The 22,427-nt window shown below is 42.2% G+C and overlaps 1 protein-coding gene across 1 annotated transcript in view; it reads left to right on the forward strand.

Moving 5' to 3' along the window:
* Positions 1-22,427, forward strand: part of GREB1 (growth regulating estrogen receptor binding 1) — a 207,629-nt gene that overhangs the window by 152,013 nt on the left and 33,189 nt on the right. Inside the window, exons 24-27 of the mRNA XM_069728105.1 lie at positions 5,915-6,073; positions 12,162-12,304; positions 12,649-12,810; positions 19,199-19,403. Coding sequence (XP_069584206.1) covers positions 5,915-6,073; positions 12,162-12,304; positions 12,649-12,810; positions 19,199-19,403 — 669 coding nt within the window. The remainder of the gene's footprint in view (positions 1-5,914; positions 6,074-12,161; positions 12,305-12,648; positions 12,811-19,198; positions 19,404-22,427) is intronic.

A 22,427-nucleotide genomic window follows, 5' to 3' on the forward strand; every position in this document is an offset into this window, starting at 1 on the left:
CAGTCTATGACATTCGCTCACATACCGCGCTGCTATCTCCACTGCTCTCTCTTCTTCTCCCAGCAGGATATATGTTTTCTCTTTCTCCTTCATGGTGATGAAGTCTGGGAAGAGATGTGAGAGTCTCCTGAAGTGAGTGTCCCTCACTGCTGAGTATTTGGAGTAGTGTAGCAGGAAGTGGGTTTCGTCCTCTATGGCCTCCTGGTCACAGTGTTGGCACAGTCTTTCCTCCCTGGGCTTGTAGCTCTGCCTGTGTCGGCCACATTCGATGGCCAGACTGTGGGCACTGAGTCTATATCGGCTCAGGATCTGGCGATCTCTGGGGTCCCGGAGTTTCTCCAGATAGGGGGCCAGTCTGTAGTCTCTCTGTAGGCTCCGGTACATGGTCAGTTTCTGTGAGCTGATGATATCATTCTTCCAGTCGCTGACATACCTCTCCTGGCCTTCGTCTACCATCTTCCTGATTCCGGCTTTTGTCAGGTTGTTGTGATTGGTGTTCTGGTCCGGTTGGGTTTGGCTGGGCTGTTCCGGGGGTTCTTGTTTTTCTGTTTCACCTACATGTATCAGGGCTTTATGGTGATGGGAGCTTGGATTGCTCCTATGCAGGTGAGCTCTATCTATCTATCTACTGTATCTATCATCTATCTATCTATCTATCTATCTATCTCATATCTATCTATCTATCTATCTATTGTATCTATCATCTATCTATCTATCTATCTATCTATCTATCTATCTATCTATCTATCTCATATCTATCTATCTATCTATCTACTGTATCTATCATCTATCTATCTATCTCATATCTATCTATCTATCTATCTATCTATCTATCTATCTCATATCTATCTATCTATCTATCTATCTCATGTCTATCTATCTATCTATCATCTATCTATCTATCTATCTATCTATCTCATATCTATCTATCTATCTATCTATCTATCTATCTCATATCTATCTATCTATCTATCTATCTACTGTATCTATCATCTATCTATCTATCTATCTATCTATCTCATATCTATCTATCTATCTCATATCTATCTATCTATCTATCTATCTATCTCATATCTATCTATCTATCTATGTATCTATCTATCTCATATCTATCTATCTATCTATCTACTGTATCTATCATCTATATATCTATCTATCTATCTATCTCATATCTATCTATCTATCTCATATCTATCTATCTATCTATCTATCTATCTCATATCTATCTATCTATCTATCTATCTATCTATCTATCTACTGTATCTATCATCTATCTATCTATCTATCTATCTATCTATCTATCTATCTATCTATCTATCTATCTATCTCATATCTATCTATCTATCTATCTATCTCATATCTATCTATCTATCTATCTATCTATCTATCTATCTATCTATCTATCTATCTATCTATCTCATATCTATCTATCTATCTATCTATCTATGTATCTATCTATCTCATATCTATCTATCTATCTATCTATCTATCTATCTATCTATCTATCTATCTACTGTATCTATCATCTATATATCTATCTATCTATCTATCTATCTCCTATCTATCTATCTATCTCCTATCTATCTATCTATCTATCTATCTATCTATCTATCTATCTATCTATCTATCTATCTATCTATCTATCTCATATCTATCTATCTATCTATCTATCTATCTATCTATCTATCTCCTATCTATCATCTATTATCTATCTATCTATCTATCTCATATCTATCTATCTATCTATCTATCTCATATCTATCTATATCTCATATCTATCTATCTATCTACTGTATCTATCATCTATATATATATCTATTTATCTATCTATCTACTGTATCTATCATCTATCTATCTATCTATCTATCTCATATCTATCTATCTATCTATCTCATATCTATCTATCTATCTCATATCTATCTATCTATCTATCTATCTACTGTATCTATCATCTATCTATCTATCTATCTATCTATCTATCTATCTATCTATCTCCTATCTATCTATCTATCTATCTATCTATCTATCTTCTATCTATCAAAGAAGCTTTATTGGCAGGACCAAATACACATGTATCTATCTATCTATCTATCTATCTATCTATCTATCTATCTATCTATCTCATATCTATCTATCTATCTATCTCATATCTATCTATCTATCTATCTATCTATCTATCTATCTATCTATCTATCTATCTATCTATCTATCTATCTATCTATCTATCTATCTACTGTATCTATCATCTATCTACCTATCTATCTATCTATCTATCTATCTATCTATCTATCTATCTATCTATCTCATATCTATCTATCTATCTATCTATCTATCTATCTATCTATCTATCTATCTATCTCCTATCTATCTATCTATCTATCTCCTATCTATCTATCTATCTATCTATCTATCTATCTATCTATCTCATATCTATCTATCTATCTATCTATCTATCTCATATCTATCTATCTATCTATCTATCTATCTATCTATCTATCTATCTATCTATCTATCTATCTATCTCATATCTATTCAATTCAATTCAATTCAATTCAAATGAGCTTTATTGGCAGGACTAAGTACATGTTAGCATTGCCAAAGCATATGGTAAAAATACGGGGGTGGGGGAGGGGGGGATATAGAGGTCCAAGGAATATCAAATTCCTTTTAGAGGATAGGGGATGTTTCCAGGGTGGGGTATAGGAGTCCATGACATATCAGGCTCTTTAGTGGGGGGATAGGGACATGTCCAGGGTGGGGTATAGGAGTCCATGACATATCAGGCTCTTCAGTCGGGGGATAGGGATATGTCCAGTGTTGGGGTACAGGAGTCCATGACATATCAGGCTCCTCTTAGTCTGTGGCAGGCACTGACATATTCCGCTGCTATGGCCACTGCACTTTCCTCTTCCTCAGTATTATCGGCAGTTTCTCTTCCTCCTCCTTGGAGGTGAAGTCTGGGAGGAGATCAGACAGTCTCTTGAGGTGAGTGTCCCTCACTGCGGAGTATTTGGGGCACCTCAGCAGGAAGTGGGCCTCATCCTCCACGGCCTCCTGGGGGCACTGCTGGCAGAGTCTGTTCTCTCGAGGCTTGTAGTTCTGTCGGTGCCGCCCGGATTCGATGAGTAGGCTGTGGGCGCTCAGTCTGTACCGGCTCAGGATCTGTCGATCTTTGGGGTTTTCTAGTTTCTCTAGATATGGGGCCAGTTTGTACTCCCTCTGTAGATTCCGGTATATTGTCAGTTTCTGGGATTTGTTTATGTCGTTCCTCCAGATGCTGAGATATTCCTCTTTGACTTTGTGTACCATTTTCTGGATTTCACCTTTTGTCAGGCCATGGAGGTTGATGGCTTGGTCAGACTGGCTTTGGGTACTTTTTCTTGGGAGGCTTCCTGAGGCTTCCTGGTGTAGGAAGGCTTTGTGATGGTAGGAGCTGGGACTGCTACTTTGTAGATGAGCCTTGAATGACAGCGCCTTCTTCTTTATTGCGATGTGTAGTGGGTATCTGCCCAGCTCTGCTCGGCAGGCGCTATTTGATGTGCTCCGATGGACTTGGAGAAGATGCTTGCAGAACTCTAGGTGGAATATTTCTGTCGGCCCAGCGTCCCACTTTGACCAGTTTGGGTATGAGACTGGGCCCCAGACCTCACTACCGTATAGAAGAATTGGGGCAATGATGGAGTCAAAAATTTTTAGCCATACGGTTACTGGTGCCTTGAGGTGGTACAGACGCCTTCTGATGGCATAGAAGGCTTTGGATGCCTTGTCTTTTAGTGACTCTATGGCTTGCTTGAAGCTCCCTGACTGGCTGAGTTCTAGGCCCAGGTAGGTGTACCTGTTGGTTTCAGTAAGTGGACGGTTGACTATCATAAAGGTAGGATTGCCAGTGGGTTTCTGCTTTCTTTTCTGGAACACCATGATATTAGTTTTTTTCTCGTTGATTGGCAGTGCCCATGTGCTGCTGAAGGTCTCTAGGATTTTCAGATGATCTTGGAGGCCTTTCTCAGTTGGTGATAACAGCACGAGGTCATCTGCATACAGCAGAAATTTCACCTGGGTGTCATGGAGGGTGAGTCCTGGTGCTGAGGAGGACTCTAGGGCCACTGCCAGCTCATTGATGTAGATGTTAAAGAGCGTTGGACTGAGGCTGCAGCCCTGTCTCACTCCTCGACTTTGTTGGAAATAGGCCGTCCTCCTTCCGTTGACCTTCACACTGCAACTGTTCTCTGTGTAGGAGCTTCGGATGACATCATATGTTTTGCCTCCTATTCCGCTCCCCAGCAATTTTAGGAATAGTCCTGGGTTCCACACTGAGTCGAAGGCCTTCTTGAAGTCCACAAAACAAGCGTATATCTTCCCGTTCTTTGTATTGTGGATGTGGCTCTTGATGAGGCTGTGCAGAGTACAGAAGTGGTCAGTGGTGCGGTGGTTTGGCATGAACCCTGCTTGGCTCTTGCTGAGGACGTTGTGCTCAATGAGGAAGGTGAGGATCCTCTTGTTCAGGATGCAGTTGAAGAGTTTACCCAGGTTGCTGCTGACACATATCCCTCGGTAGTTTGCTGGGTCGTACTTGTCCCCATTTTTGTGTATAGGGGTTATGAGGCCTTGGTTCCAGTTTTTGGGGAAGCAGCCGGCCTGCAGTACAATATTAAATAGTTTTGTTATCGCAGCCTGGATGTCTGGAGGGCTGTATTTCAGCATTTCTGGGAGGATCCCATCTGGACCACTGGCTTTTTTACCTTTTATCTGTGTGATCCTTTCTGTTATTTCTGTCAGTGTGATTGGTGTATCTATCTATCTATCTATCTATCTATCTATCTATCTATCTATCTATCTATCTATCTATCTCATATCTATCTATCTATCTATCTATCTATCTATCTATCTATCTATCTACTGTATCTATCATCTATCTATCTCATATCTATCTATCTATCTATCTATCTATCTATCTCATATCTATCTATCTATCTATCTATCTATCTATCTATCTATCTATCTCATATCTATCTATCTATCTATCTATCTATCTATCTATCTATCTCATATCTATCTATCTATCTATCTATCTATCTATCTATCTATCTATCTATCTATCTATCTCATATCTATCTATCTATCTATCTATCTACTGTATCTATCATCTATCTATCTATCTATCTATCTATCTATCTATCTCATATCTATCTATCTATCTATCTATCTATCTATCTATCTATCTATCTATCTATCTATCTATCTATCTAAGAAATAGAAAAATAGAGCACATTCAGCATGGAAATCATCTGGGTGAAAAAATGCTTCCACGGGTATATACCAAACCTTGCATCTAGTAGTCCAAAAAAGGAAGCAGCACATCACTGTCTGTGAATAAGGAGCTATTTTATTTAGGCCATGATGGCGATGTTTCAGTTCAGTGTATCAAACTTTTTTCAAGCTACTGAACCAAAACGTCGCCATCATGGGCTAAATAAAATAGCTCCTTATTCACAGACAGTGGTGTGCTGCTTCCTTTTTTGGACTAATATCTATCTATCTATCTATCTATCTATCTATCTATCTATCTATCTATCTATCTTGTAGCATTATTAAATGATTGATGTGTGATAGAATGAAATGGAGACTCCTTGTTAAGATGCCTCTTATTCACCTCAGGTGAGACATCTGTGCCATGGGTGGTTTCTTCTCATATTTGCGCTGTCTCCTAATCATGAAAACACAGTACAGATACCGAGTGCCTACAGATATGATCACACCGGTCACATGTTAATACTAGATTTCTATACATTTGCATAGTCTGCTGATATTACCCCTTTTATTGTCTGCATTCACTACTGCAGGCAGAAAAATATAGTCAATATTCATTAAGATTTCAGCTCTGAAGCGTTTTTATATTCTCTGGTTTGTGTTACAGACCTGACACCCAAGCCTGAGCAGCCTTTTCATCAGACGCAGGATATGTGGCCAATTGTGGACGCCGTTAAGAGGATAGACTTCGATTACATTCTGCATGACCCCAAATATGAAGATGCAAGTGTGATTTTTCCTGAATGTCACTATCTCAACCAAGAAGGTATTGCAACAAAATGAATTCACTCTTCCCCAAGCAGGAGACCCTCATATTGCAAATGACCCACAGTCCTCTTTTCACATTAATCCCCCCATATCCCCACAGCTAGACGAATATCGACTCCCTCTATAACTTAATATATGGAAATCTATTATTTGATTTCTTTGCCTGTGTAGATTGGATGGGTTGTTACCAACATCTGCTGAGAATTCCATGTGAATAGCACCATTGAAATGTATTTACTTAGAAAATTGATTACTTGTTTAATACTTATAGTCGTGGCCGAAAATATTGGCACCCTTGAAATTATTCCACAAAATGAAGTATTTCTTCCAGAAAATTGTTGCAATTACACATTTTTGCTCCCTTTGTGTGTACTGAAACAACACAAAAAAAAAACAAAGAAAAAAAGGCAAATTGGACATAATTGCACACAAAATCCCCAAAATGGGCTGGATAAAATTGTTGACACTTTTTCAAAATTGTGGGTTGTTTCAAGCAGGCGATGCTCGATAATACTCATCTGTGGCAAGTAACAGGCGTGGGCAATAGGAAAATCACACCTGAAACCAGATAAAAGGGGAGAAGTTGACTCAATCTTTGCATTTTGTGTTTGTGTGTGCCACACTAAGCATGGAGAACAGAAAGAGGAGAAGAAAACTGTCTGAGGACTTGAGAACCCGAATTGTTGAACAATATCAACAATCTCAAGGTTACAAGTCCATCTCCAGAGGTCTTGATGTTCCTTTGTCCTCAGTGCTCAACATAGTTTACAACCCATGGCACTGTAGCTAATCTTCCTAGACGTGGACAGCAGAGAAAAACTGATGAAAGGTTGCAGTGCAGGATAGTCCGGATGGTGGATAAACAGCCCCAATCAAGGTCCAAAGAAATTCAACCTGTCCTGCAGGCTCAGTATGCATCAGTGTCAGCACAAACTATCTGTTGACATTTGAATGAAATGAAATGCTATGGGAGGAGACCGAAGAGGACCCCACTGCTGACAGAGACATAAAAAAGCTGGACTACAGTTTGTCAAAATGCATCCTAGGACATAGGTCTTCTAGCGGGACTGTGACCCCAAACATGCTTCAAAAATCAACCAGAAGTGGATGGAAACAAAGAGCTGGAGAGTTCTGAAGTGGCAGCAATGAGACTGGATCTAAATCCCATTGAAATTTCTGTTGGGAGAAGGCGCCTTCACATATGAGAGACCTGGAGGAGCAGTTTGCAAAGGAAAGTGATCCAAAATTCTAGTTGCGAGGTGTAAGAAGCTTGTTGATGGTTATAGGAAGCGATTGATTGCAGTTATTTATTCCAAAGGGTGTGCAACCAAAGATCAAGTTGAAGGTGTCAACAATTTTGTCTGGACCATTTTGGGGTCTTGTGTGAAATTAGGTCCATCTTACCTTTTCTTCATTTTTTTGTTTTGTGTTGTTCCAATACACACAAAGGAAATAAACATGTATAACAAGACATGTGTAATTACAATAACTTTCTGGGGGGAAATACTTCATTTTTTTGGTTCATAATTGTATTTTACCCACTGTGCACATGTGTTAGCACTTGACCCAGTGTTATTCTGTGCTGCAGTGCAGATCTGCGATTTTTTTTTCCCCTATGCCAATTCTGCACGAGAAATCAATCATAGCATGCTGCGATTGGCTCCGCAAATCGGATCACGTGCACCCACACAAGTCTATGAATGGAGCAGATGGGGAAATTAAGTTCTCCGCCTTCTCCGCACCTGTGACTCAATTCCCTCATGTGACAGAGTCGGATCACACTCAGATGACAGAGTTTGAGCCGAGTGCTATTAGCATAATCGTCCCGATTCTCTCACATGACAAAAGCAGACAATTTACCGTCCAGATATTCATACTTATAAGTAATCGCTCCAGTAGGAAATCCATCGTGAAACATCTGATATCCGTGTAGGAATCATGATTCAGATTAACTAAAGTGAATAAATCCAGGTGACACGGAACCTAAAACAATAAAACTATCTACCACCGCACCAGAAATGCGTTGGGTTCTTTTATTATTTTCATATCTCATCAAAGGATAATAAAAGAAGCGGCACTCACCAGTTTGCTGAAAAAAGTGTCTTTAATGAAGCCTTAATCCATGCTTACAGGCTATTCAGACACGTTGCAGGTGTCTCACAATCTCACAATCACCTGCAACGTGTCTGAATAGCCTGTAAGCATGGATTAAGGCTTCATTAAAGACACTTTTTTCAGCAAACTGGTGAGTGCCGCTTCTTTTATTATCCTTTGATGAGATATGAAGATTGCTGTTACTTATTGAGCAGAGCACCGTATCCAGTAGCTTTATCTGGAAAACGCAATTGGTATATATCGGTGAAATAAGCAAAGGGGCATAGAACCAGAAGGCGAGCCCTGGTGCTGTTCCAATCTCTATGTTTGTCATGCGGAAATCTTTTATTATTTTAATCATGGCTTGACATGCCGAATAAAGATTTTTTATTTTATCTCACGGGTTGGTGTGCCGGAGAAAAACCTTCCCCTTTTTTTCTTCATTGTGGCTGTGCTTACCAGCAGGACCGGCACTCACCTGTTACGCATTGAACTTAGACTCATTTGGATTCATTTGCTACATTGCAAGCTCCCTAACCCCCTCTCGTCTCCAATAAAACTTATAGAGTAGGTCCTCTGGACTGGAGAAACAATGAAAAGGTATCTACTATACTCATAAATGTAATTAAAATCGAACCTGTAATGTGAGAACACGCTATTAACCAGCAGATATGGTGTTAATCTGCTGCTTTCTGAAACTGACCGACACTGAGAGCCCCGCTGCCAGGAGGAAATTAGCTTTATTCCTCCCTGCAGTGTTCAGCGTTCAGTCATGGGGGCAGCACCAGCAGGGATTCAGTCTCTGAGCTGTAGCCGCGGTCCCGGCACTGACTGACAGCCGGACCTAATGATGCTGAGTGAGCTGTCAGTCAGGGCATGGTTACAGCCGCCGCTGTCCATACACAAAGCGATGACTGAATTTGTGTTGGTGCCTCCCTTATGACTGAACGCCGTACTCTGCCTGGAAGAATAAAGTTAATTTCCTCCTGGCGGTGGGGCTCAAAGTGCAGGCGCCGGGCAGGTTCAGAACACTATTATCTTGCAGATTACCCCCATATCTGCAGGTTAATAGCGTTTTTTCACCTGTCAGGTTCCCTTTAAAACCAAAAGCATGGAGCAGTCCACCTTGTGGAAAATGCTGAATGTGTAGCATGACCCAGGGTTTCACCCTATAAATGATGGCTTCTTCTGGGGGCCACGATCTACACTATTTTTCGTTTTATCGGTTTACGTACCTTGTGTATGGGGGGCCACCCTACTTTTCCCCAATTGAGGAATTCAGTGGCGATAAGAGTTTGCAGTGTGAATTTTATTACCCGATCCTTTTGTTCCGAACATTCAGTCGAGCGCTCATGTGTAAGGATCAGTCGGAAGAAATTATCATTTTGCTGACATCTATCTAATTTGTATGGGGGGGCTCTAGAGAGGTGTGAAGGATGAATATTATCAGCAGTGGAATATTGGAATCTGTTATGAATTTCCATTAACCCTGCTGTGGAACCATGAAAAAAATCACTGCTTTGGTACCATGGGGTTTATATGACCCCAAGCTCAAGATAGTCATATTTCATTAAAATGAACATACTGGCTGTTCAGAATAATCAAGTTTTATTCTGTCATCATTTCAAAACACAGTTATGAAATCAATCGTAACTTTGGAGTGATTTATTTGTCATCATCAAACACAAACTGAAATTTATACCAAAATGCTTTACTAAAAACTAAAAGTATTCAAATTCAATAAAAAAAAATGCACAATAACTGCAACTGTGTGGATTTGAGTAAAAACATAATGACAACGAAGGATCTGGCAATACATTTAGCCCTTGCATTCACTGCCATTGTTTATGTACAATTATATTACAAAACCTGTGAATAAACAGAACATATTCAAAAAAAATGTCAGACAATAAAGGTACTATGGGGTCAGGAGAGTCCCAAACACAGAAAATTGAAAAACAAATTAAAATATCATCAACATAAGCAGAAATATGTGACTTGAAAATACATAGAAGGTCAATGTCTGAGATTGACCAGTTTTAGAAATATTTCAATTTATTCAGCGCTGGGGTCCATATGACCCCATGGTTCCACAGCAGGGTTAATATAGAGGCTCCACCGTGATTCGCTTCCTACTTTCTGTGGCAGTATTGTACATTGATCGACATGTTCTGCAGCTTTTTGCCTCTTCTGTGCAGGAGCAGTCTCCCCATAGAGAAAGAGCTCTATGATCCCCTCCCCGCTGATCGCTGCCCCTAGTGGCCTATCAATAGAAATAGGGCCAATAATGATCTCACTGATGGGCTCATGTATCAGCACAGACTTCCATTAATTAGTGGTGACATGTACGCTGCCTTTGTGTACTGGTAATTAGAATATTAGTGTATACAGGACTATCTTTCTAGAAGGAGGAGGTCACGTCTGCAGTGTGACTGGCATGTCCTCTTCAGCTGTCAGCGGCCTCCAGAGAGATCTCCGCTCCTCTATTTCATATTCTGTAGTTCTCCGCTGTTTATTCTCTGCTCCTTCGGAGCTTTGCTCGGTGTATTGGCTCTTACTCTTTGTCACTCACTCACAGCCGCCTTGCCTTATCTTGGAGAATAATGAAAACTCTGAATTTCCTGCTGGTTCCTCCCTTTGTCTTTGTTCTCGGTGACGTTGCTCACATCTAGTGTATGTGTTGTCCATTATCTAGCGTGACAATTCATATTGGACATTAAGAATATAAAACCATAAAACCATTAGCGCTGCTCAGTATCGTCAGCCTCAAGCCATAGACGTCCAATAATTACATGTATCTGCTGGCAGATGAAGAGGTCGGCTCCACCATTACACTCGGAGGTCTGAGCATCTGAATTTGCATGCTAACTATGGGAAATAAAGATTATCTATCTGTCCACTAAAGATTGCTGCTGTATGATGTCTGCAAACATTGAATATATGAATTTCTATCTGCATTACTGCTATATAGATTTATGAATTATGTGTACTTAGCGCACAAATAGGCCAATTTGCGTGTGTCCACCAGCCACGACAAGGCGACCTTTGCCGATGGAACCCTAACTCTATGAGACTTCCTTCACCTGGAACTATTCATCTATCTAAGAATAGTTCTCTTTCTCTCTTTCTTTCTCTCTTTCTTTCTTCCTTTCTTTCTTTCTTTCTTTCTTTCCTTCCTTCCTTCCCACTTTCTTTCTTTCTTTCTTTCTTTCTTTCATTCCTTCTTCCTTTCTTTCCTTCCTTTCCTTCTTTCCTTCCTTCCTTCCTTCCCACTTTCTTTCTTTCTTTCTTTCTTTCTTTCTTTCTTTCTTTCATTCCTTCTTCCTTTCTTTCCTTTCTTTCCTTCTCACTTTCTTTCCTTCCTTCCTTCCCACTTTCTTTCTTTCTTTCTTTCTTTCTTTCTTTCTTTCTTTCTTTCTTTCTTTCTTTCTTTCTTTCTTTCTTTCTTTCTTTCCTTCTCACTTTCTTTCCTTCTTTCTTTCTCTTTCTTTCTTTCTTTCTTTCCTTCTCACTTTCTTTCGTTCTTCCTTTCTTCCTTTCTTCCTTTCTTTCTTTCTTTCTTTCTTTCTTTCTTTCTTTCTTTCTTTCTTTCTTTCTTTCTTTCTTTCTTTCTTTCTTTCTTTCTTTCCTTCCTTCTCACTTTCTTTCCTTCTTTCTTTCTTTCTTTTTTTTCTTTCTTTCTTCCTTTCTTTCTTTCCTTCTTCCTTTCTTTCTTTCTTTCTTTCTTTCTTTTCTTTCTTTCTTTCTTTCTTTCTTTCTTTCCTTTCTTTCTATTTAATTTTACTCTTTCCTTTTTTTTTCTCTTACCTTATTTATTTTGTTTCTTTCACACTATTTTCTTCCTGTCTTTCTATCTTTGATTTGTGCCCTATTTTCACAGATGGTTTGGGAATTTCTGGACGGTTAGCGACCCTGTTGCACACCGAACCCTAATCCTCACCACCACCAAGCCATACTGTGATAATAATAACATCATCAATTCTTATTCTCAGATAAATCGGCTAATAAGAGACATGAAGACATTTATATCCGCCGGCCCACAACACGGATGAGATTATCTAAATTTGCCTCCTATAACACCTACCATCACTGCGAGCAGTGCCACCAGTACATGGGATACAACCCAAGGTTTCAGGTAAACACTAAACAGAATGCTTATTCCACAGCTCTCTAGACACGTCCTCTCGAAGATGTTCTGCAGCACTTGGGCAATATACTTATATCTCATCAACACTCTTTGGTGTAATTGTTCCAACAGGGACACGTTGGGTAATTCATCATGTTTTTATATGGCTGTATGGCTGTACATCTTATAATGCCCAGGTGGGGAGGCTGGGCTGGGGGTGGAGCGCTGTATTGTGGTTTCTATCTCATTTCAGCAATGATCAGTAAAAAAGCTGATTGTGAAGATGTCCATACATTACAGAAAAGAGAAAAAGTAAGATATTTGTGGGAAAAAAATTTTGCTCTATATTTCAGATGTATGAGTCAACATTACACGCTTTTGCATTCTCTTATTCAATGCTGGGAGAAGAAATCCAGCTTCACTTCATCATACCGAAATCCAAAGAACATCATTTTGTGTTCAGCCAACCTGGAGGCCAACTGGAGAGCATGAGGCTGCCGCTAATCTCAGACAAGGTAAATGAGGGCAGCGGGACAAGGGAATAAAAGGCCTATCTATCTATCTATCTATCTATCTATCTATCTATCTATCTATCTATCTATCTATCTATCTATTTATCTATCTATCTGTGTATCTATCTATCTATCTATCTATCTATCTATCTATCTATCTATCTATCTATCATCTATCTATCATCTATCTATCTGTCTATCTATCTATCTGTGTATCTATCTATCTATCTCATATCTATCTATCTATCTATCTATTATCTATCTATTATCTATCTATCTATCTATCTATCTCATATCTATCTACTATCTATCTATCTCATATCTATTGTAGCGATTTCACTCACTCAGCTGCGACGGCTGACACTCAGGAGACGTGTTCCTTTAAAGTTCACTGGGTTTATTGCTTCATAAACCATGTGGCAAAACAACAGAAATCAAAATAGCCTTTGGTTCAGGCAAAGGAAAACAAGTGTCCAGTTCATCCGGCTCAGTCCTGAAGCCGAACACATTCAGGAGGGTTTCACCTCCACACATATCTGCTGTGTAAAGGATTAGCCAGTCTTATATAGGACTAACCACACCCAGTAATCTATCACATGATTAGCCATGTGGTCTGACATCACCACAGGTCCTGAAACACAAACATATGGTTATATAAAACAACGCAATATTCCGGGCTACATTACAGCAACAAGGCACTTATGTGGCACATACCTCCCATCGACTACACACCCTTTAGCCATGCTACATACCTCCCCCCTCTGCCTAAAGCCGTGGGGCTTGGCACTTTCTCCCACTAAACAAGGGATTCTTGATAGGGCATCCGCATTACCGTGCAGCTTTCCGGCCCGATGTTCCACATGGAAACTGAAGTCCTGCAGGGATAAGAACCAACGGGTGACCCTAGCATTTCTACCCTTCGTTTCCCTCATCCACCTAAGTGGGGCATGGTCGGATATCAATCTAAATTTACGTCCCAGCAGATAGTACCGCAATGTGTCCACTGCCCATTTTATGGCCAAGCACTCCTTCTCAACGACTGAGTAGTTCTTTTCAGATGAGGACAGCTTCCTACTCAGATAGAGAACAGGATGCTCCTCCCCATGTAGTTCCTGGGAAAGGACTGCTCCCACCCCAACATCTGAGGCATCTGTCTGAAGAATAAACTCTTTCTTGAAGTTTGGGGCCATCAGAACGGGTTGCTTACACAAAGCGTTTTTCATTTCTTGGAAGGCTGACTCTGTTTCTTCGGACCACTTAACCATTACTGGTTTTGTCCCTTTTAGCAGGTCAGTCAGAGGCGCAGCCATCGTGGCGAAGTTTGGGATGAACCTCCTGTAATATCCCACGATTCCCAGGAAGGCTTTAACTTGCTTCTTGGAAACTGGTTTTGGCCACGTTTGAATTGCCTCCACTTTACTGATTTGGGGTTTTATTTCTCCGTGACCCACTATGTATCCAAGGTACTTAGCTTCTTCTTTACCCAAGGCACACTTCTTTGGGTTTATAGTAAATCCGGCCTCTCTTATAGCATCCAACACCGCTTGGACTTTCTCCAGATGACTCTCCCAGTCCGGGCTAAAGATGACGATATCATCTAGGTACGCAGCAGCGTAGGCCTTATGGGGTGCAAGAACTCTATCCATAGCCCTCTGGAAGGTCGCCGGAGCTCCCTGTAGGCCAAACGGCATCCGGGCATACTGGAAGCATCCATCAGGTGTCGAAAAGGCTGTCTTCTCCTTGGCTTCCTGCGCCATGGGGATCTGCCAATACCCCTTTGTCAGATCCAAGGTGGATATATATCTGGCGTGCCCAAGCCTTTCGATGAGCTCATCAATACGGGGCATGGGATAAGCGTCGAACTTGGAGACCTCATTCAACTTCCGATAGTCGTTGCAAAACCTCCACTCTCCATCAGGTTTTGGGACCAGGACAATTGGGCTTGACCAACCGCTCTTGGATTCCTCAATGACTCCAAGCCTCAACATACGCTCCACTTCCTTGGAGATAACTTCTCGACGAGCCTCAGGAATACGATAAGGTTTCACATTCACCCGCACATGGGGCTCTGTTAGGACCTCGTGCTCTATGACCTTCGTGTATCCTGGCAATTCTGAAAACAGGTCCCTGTTTTTCTGGAGTAACTCCCGGCACTGCTGTTTCTGGGTTTTCGATAGCGTCTCTGCTATAGTAACCGCTCCAACCTCACCTTCTGGGTTGCTTAACAATGACGGAGTAACTGTCGGCTCTCTATCTTGCCATGGCTTGATGAGGTTGACATGGTAAACTTGGAATGGTTTCCGTCTTCCTGGTTGGTGAATTTTATAATTTACCTCACCAAGTTTCTCGACAACCTCATATGGCCCTTGCCATTTGGCCAAGAACTTGCTTTCCACCGTTGGAACTAACACCAGAACTCGGTCTCCCGAATTGAACTGCCTCACTCTTGCAGACCAGTTGTAGACCCTGGCTTGAGCTTCTTGTGCTTGGAGAAGGTGTTCTTTCACGATAGGCATCACCTTTGCAATCCTCTGCTGCATCAGGGCCACATGCTCAATGACGCTTCTGTGGGGCGTGACTTCGGCTTCCCAGGTTTCCTTGGCTATATCCAGGAGTCCTCGTGGATGTCGGCCATATAGAAGCTCAAACGGTGAGAACCCTGTGGAGGCCTGTGGAACTTCACGAATGGAAAACATCAGATAGGGTAAGAGACAATCCCAGTCTCTACCGTCTTTCTCTATAGCTTTTCTCAGCATGCTCTTTAGAGTCTTGTTAAACCTCTCAACAAGACCATCTGACTGGGGATGGTACACCGAGGTCCTCAACTGGGAGATCTTCAGGGCTTTGCATAACTCCCTCATCACCTTGCTCATGAAAGGTGTACCCTGGTCAGTCAGGATCTCCTTTGGCAGACCTGTCCGGGAAAAGACATGGACCAACTCGCGGGCTATGCTCTTTGAGGAAGAATTCCTCAAGGGAATTGCCTCAGGATAGCGTGTGGCATAGTCCAGGATGACTAATATATACTGATGGCCCCGAGCTGATTTAACTAAGGGACCGACCAAGTCCATGGCAATTCTCTCGAACGGTACCTCAATAATGGGCAGTGGCACAAGGGGGTTCCGGAAATGAGGAGTAGGAGCAGTTAGCTGACATGTAGGGCAGGACCTGCAATAGTTCACTATTTCCCGGTGACACCCAGGCCAATAGAACCTCTGCACAACCCGTTCCTGCGTTTTTTCCACCCCTAGGTGTCCACCCAAGATGTGTGAATGGGCCATGTCCAACACTTTCCGTCTATACGGACCCGGCACTATCAACTGCTCTACCAACTCCTCCCTTATTTTCGTGACCCGGTACAACAATTCCCCCCTCAACAGAAAATGGGGAAATCTTTTGTCTGCCCCCGGCTCCTGTACCACCCCGTCAATAACTGTGACATTATTAAAGGCTTCCCTCAGAGTGGGGTCCCTATGTTGGGCAGTCCCAAAATTTTCACCGGTAACCTCTAACTCCAGAATGTCAGATGTAGGGGATACTTCCTCCTCATCCCCAACCAGAACACAAAAAGGAAAGCTGTCTGCCTCTGGGTGTGGCGATACCGTTCCAGGGTTCACTGGTTCCCTGCCAGGGAGCTCAGAACCCTTTCCCCACAAATCCCAAAACAAACAGAAATCCCGGCCAATAATTATAGGGTGCAACAAGTCCTGAACTACGCCGACTATGTGGGATTCAGTGCCACATGCCGTTTCAATGTCCACCCTGGCCATAGGGTAGTCCTTTGCATCACCATGTATGCACCGCACTCCGACCTTCTTTCCTGGGAGCAGATGAAGAGGAAAAGTGGCCCTCACCAGGGTCACTAGGCTCCCCGAGTCTAACAGTGCCGTTACTGCTCGACCGTTCACCTTTACGGGACACGCTTGAGGTCCCTCGTTGGATGGAGAGTTCACACTACAGACTGGATACGCATAGTATGAACAACGGCGTCCCATGCTGCAGTCCATCTGCTCAGTGGCTTGGGAACAACGGGCAGCTATATGTCCTGGCTTGTGGCACCTCCAACAAATAACATCACCCGTGGGGACCTTGGGCACCACCTCCCCCGCCCTTTGTGACCTTGGACGCACCACCCCTTTTTGGGACTCAGCTGCCCTCTGGGACCCCCAGTACGGCATGGGCTGCCTCCCAAAGGAGCCTTCCAACCCTTGGTATCTCTCAACCAGTCTGATCAGCTCGTCGGCATTCTGGGGATCACCCTGGGCAACCCAAGACTGTATAGGCCTCGGGAGGGAATGGACAAACCGATCCATCATCACCCGTTCTACCATCTGTGCAGGCGCAGAGGTCTCTGGCTGCAGCCATTTCTGGACCAGGTGCAACAGATCAAACATTTGGGAACGAGGTGGTTTGTCCCGGTGATAGCCCCAGGAGTGAACTCGCTGTGCCCTGACAGTCAGTGTCACCCCCAGACGTGCGAGAATCTCGGCTTTCAATTTGTGATACTCTTTGGCATCCTGCAAGGTCAAATCATAGTACGCCTTCTGGGGTTCTCCCGTCAGGTATGGCGCAAGTACCTCTGCCCACTGCTCTGGCGGAAGTTTTTCCCTCTCAGCGACCCTCTCAAACACCGTCAGGAAGGCCTCAACATCATCCCCGGGAGTCATTTTCTGCAATGCACGTCTTACCGTCTTCCGGACGTGGGTGTCATCAGCCACACCTGGGGTTGGGGCGCTCGCCTTGCCCTGGATGGCGGTTGCCAGAAGCTGCATCTGCTGCTGATGCTCCTGCTGGCTCTGCTGCATCTGCTGCCGTTGCTCCTGCTGACTCTGCCGTTGCTCCTGCTGGCTCTGTTGTATCTGCTGCTGGCTCTGTTGTATCTGCTGCATCAACAGCCTGTTGGTCTCTTGCTGCCTTTGCTCCTGCTGGACCAAGTGTTTCAGCAGGTCCTCCATTTTCTCCGGCAATGCTTGCTGGCTTGCAACAGCCTTGACCCAGGACATTCAAAAATAAACTCACGTCTCCGCTGGGAACGCTGCCCGCATTCTCCACCAATTGTAGCGATTTCACTCACTCAGCTGCGACGGCTGACACTCAGGAGACGTGTTCCTTTAAAGTTCACTGGGTTTATTGCTTCATAAACCATGTGGCAAAACAACAGAAATCAAAATAGCCTTTGGTTCAGGCAAAGGAAAACAAGTGTCCAGTTCATCCGGCTCAGTCCTGAAGCCGAACACATTCAGGAGGGTTTCACCTCCACACATATCTGCTGTGTAAAGGATTAGCCAGTCTTATATAGGACTAACCACACCCAGTAATCTATCACATGATTAGCCATGTGGTCTGACATCACCACAGGTCCTGAAACACAAACATATGGTTATATAAAACAACGCAATATTCCGGGCTACATTACAGCAACAAGGCACTTATGTGGCACATACCTCCCATCGACTACACACCCTTTAGCCATGCTACACTATCTATCTATCTATCTATCTATCTATCTATCTATCTATCTATCTATCTATCTATCTATCTATCTATCTATCTATCTTTCTATCTATCTCATATCTATCTATCTATCTATTATCTATCTATTATCTATCTATCTATCTATCTCATATCTATCTATCTATTATCTATCTATTATCTATCTATCTATCTCATATCTATCTACTATCTATCTATCTCATATCTATCTATCTATCTATCTATCTTTCTATCTATCTCATATCTATCTATCTATCTATCTATCTATCTATCTATTATCTATCTATCTATCTATCTATCTATCTATCTATCTCATATCTATCTATCTATTATCTATCTATTATCTATCTATCTATCTCATATCTATCTACTATCTATCTATCTCATATCTATCTATCTATCTATCTATCTATCTATCTATCTATCTCATATCTATCTATCTATCTATTATCTATCTATCTATCTATCTATCTCATATCTATCTATCTCATATCTATCTATCTATCTATCTATCTATCTATCTCATATCTATCTATCTATCTATCTATCTATCTATCTATCTATCTATCTATCTATTATCTATCTATCTATCTATCTATCTATCTATCTATCTATCTATCTATCTCATATCTATCTATCTCATATCTATCTATCTATCTATCTATCTATTATCTATCTATCTATCTATCTATCTATCTCATATCTATCTATCTATCTATCTATCTATCTATCTATCTATCTATCTATCTATCTATCATCTATCTATCTATTATCTATCTATCTATCTATCTATCTATCTATCTATCTATCTATCTATCTATCTATCTATCTATCTATCTATCTATCCGGATCATACTTTATGTCTTAATGAACATTTTCTTCTTCATTTCTTCTTCAGGTCACGGACAGTGTGAAAAGTCCAATCTTCACCCCGACCACAGGCCGCCATGAGCACGGTCTCTTCAACCTGTACCATGCCATGGATGGCAGCATCCATCTGCATATTCTAGTTGTCAAAGAGTATGAGATGGCCATCTATAAAAAATATTGGCCAAATCACATAATGTTGGTCCTGCCTAGTATTTTCAATGGTGCTGGAGTGGGTAAGTGTCCAGTATGTCAATACATGCAGTCTACTTGTTGGATTATTATGTGTTATACTCAGGCTGAACTCAGAAATTAGAAAATCATGGAAAATACTTTTATCGTGGTACACAAAGGCAACTCAAATGACGAAATCAACTTTGCCAAATATTCATGGCTACTCAGTTACTACCAGCAAAAAAACATGGAAGTTTCAATTTATTATAGCAACTGTAGAGAAACACTGCAAGCGAATTGTGTTCTTTCTGGTGGATATGGAGGGGTATTCCTACCAACCCCAACTATTGTTGGTAGCATAAGCATGTTAAAGTAGTAGCCTCGTCCCACCCGAGAACACCTCTGGTCAATCAGAGCTGTATTCTTTAGGACTAGGTTCCTTTTTTGAGGCATCAGGTTATGTCTGATAGTCCATCTTTGGCCACTGATACACTAGTTTATAACATCCTGCCCCAATGCTCCCTGGTGTGTAACAATGGCCCCTCACCCCCTGGTGAATAACATCCTGTCCCTCACCCCCCCGGTGTATAACATCCTGCCCTATTGCCCCCTAATGTATAACATTCGACCCCCTCACCCTCAGCGTATAACATCCAGCCCCTTCCCCCCAGTGTATACCATCCGGCCTCTTGCCGCCAAGTATGTAAGATCCGGCCCAATCATCCCCGGTGTCTTAGCTCCAATGTTGTTCAACATTTCTATAAATGATCTAGTTAAGGAAACTGAAGGTAAACTAATCAAATTTGCAGACGAAACAAAACTAGGAGGGGGTAGCTAACACTACAGTACAGAATCATCTGGCATACTGTGTCCAATTCTGGGCAACACATTTTAAAAAAGACATTGAAAAATTGGAGCATGTTCAGAGAGGATCGACCACAATGGTGACTGGTCTGCAAACCATGTCCTATGAGGAACGGTTACAGGATTTTGCGTGCAAAAAAGAAGACCGAGAGGAGACTTAATAGCTGTCTACAAATATCTGAAGAGATGTCACATTGTATAGGGATCGTCATTATTCTCATTTGCACATGGAAATTCGAGAAGCAATGGAATTAAACTGAAAGAAAGAAAGATACAGATTAGATATTAGAAAATCTTTTTGACAAGTGATCATGATGCACCCACAGGGCCGCGGGGTACTCGGTACCGGGTCCTGCGGTTCACAGGGGGATGTCACAGGGGTGACCTGGTCCGTGGCCCTGAGCAGCAACGTTAAAGGGGGGCAGGTCTTTAATGGGAATAAAGTTTATGTTCGTGACGCCACCTGTGGTATTCGGTCAGTGGGGACCAACGCTGCTTTAAGGGGTCCTCTGGGGTAATGTTATGGCAGCTAGATGGTATAACTTCCCACAGGTGAAGTATATCTCCAGGGCTCCCGGTGTGTAGATGGAAGATGGTGAATGGTGCAAGTATAGAATGAGGACACAAGGTTGCAATCTCTTTACCTTGATTTACTGAAGACTTCAGCATCCGCAGTCCAGAGCACCAGATCACAGGGCAGGCAGGGTCAGGCCGGCTTGAAGGCAAGTTAGGAGTCCCCTTACCCAGGTGGAAATCAAAAGCCTTCCTCTGGCGCCGTGGTATTGTAGTCCTTTACGGCTTAAAGCTCCATATGACTGGTGGCTTGAGGCTGTTTATAGGGATTCTAGCATGCCCAAGCCACTGAGGGGTACCACCGTGTCTCCTGGGTGTTAGGTCGGACAGGTAACTTGGAGTTCAGTTGTCCTGCTGGTCTGATGTAAGCCATAGAGGTCCTTACACCCTCGGTGGTCTGGCTACCGGTCTCTGCGCCTCAGAAGGAGGCAGCTTGCTCGGGCTGGTCTCCCACTGGTATTCTCTCCTGTGCTTTGCTCTCCTGCATGCTCTCTGCAATGTATTTGGCTTTCTCAATGTCTCTTTCCAGGAGCTGCTGCACTGCGGCGGCACCGCTCCGTAAAACCTTCTGCTGCCTCAGACTGATCCAGTCCGTCTCCTGACTTGACCTTCCTGGAACTGACTCTCTTTCCCTAGAGACTGCCAGTTATATATATATGAGGAGTCACCTAGTAAATAGGATCAAAAGCTCCCCCTGGTGGCCTGGAGTGTGAATGTGTTGCATGTTTGTGGTACCTGGTTACAGTTATCCCTTTTTGCCTTCAAGCGTAACATCACTCTCCCCGTGAGGAAGGCAATGCTACTGTGATGACCAGGACCCTGGGGTGCCACCCCCCCCCCCCCCCCCGTTAAATCCAGTACTCCCGGACTGGGAAAAGAAGAACAACAATGTAGATTAGCAAAAAGACATACAATTTTTGAAATGCTGTAAACTTATAAAACAAATTAATACTATATAAACTAGAGCTTCCCTTTATGGGAGGTAAGGACACTTGAACATTACAATAACTATTTACATTGTATGTCTATTTTTGAGAATAGAAAACCGTATGATAACTATCTAACTATGAAATGCTATTACCCACTGCGGGTATACTATCTTAAGGCTTCAAAGTGCAAAACAAACTTTTTCTTTATTCAAGTGCAAAACTTTCAATCAACCCCCACGGGCTCACTGTATCTTGTTCATCTTATTCAAAAGTGCAGAATTCTCCTACCCCTACGGGTATACTACATCAAGTCTATCTGATTCAAATGTGCAACATCAAACATTTTTACTATTTTCTACACACAACACTATCTAACTACAAGTCTCAATTTTATTTTTATTCAATATATTAACTCACTAATATACTAACTAGCTGGCATATAAAGTACAATTTTAACTAGCAAAGTGCAGCAAGTCAACTTTCAAGTCTTTCAATACTGAGGTACTGCAATCTATACTCAAGTCAATCAATAACTTTATAACAGCAGCAACAAGTCAGAGACCCATCATTAACCCCCAATGTTGGTCTCGGGCGGGCTACAAGGCATGTATCCAGACTTGGAATCCTGCCGCGCCAAACGGGTTTTTCTTCAGGTCTCTGTAAAACAAAGCAACTTTCATGGAAATGTTAGAAGCAGTATTTTTGAAACTTCTTTGTAAA

This window comes from Ranitomeya imitator, chromosome 5 (assembly GCF_032444005.1).
Source record: "Ranitomeya imitator isolate aRanImi1 chromosome 5, aRanImi1.pri, whole genome shotgun sequence".
In the NCBI taxonomy this organism is placed as follows: Eukaryota; Metazoa; Chordata; class Amphibia; order Anura; family Dendrobatidae; genus Ranitomeya; species Ranitomeya imitator.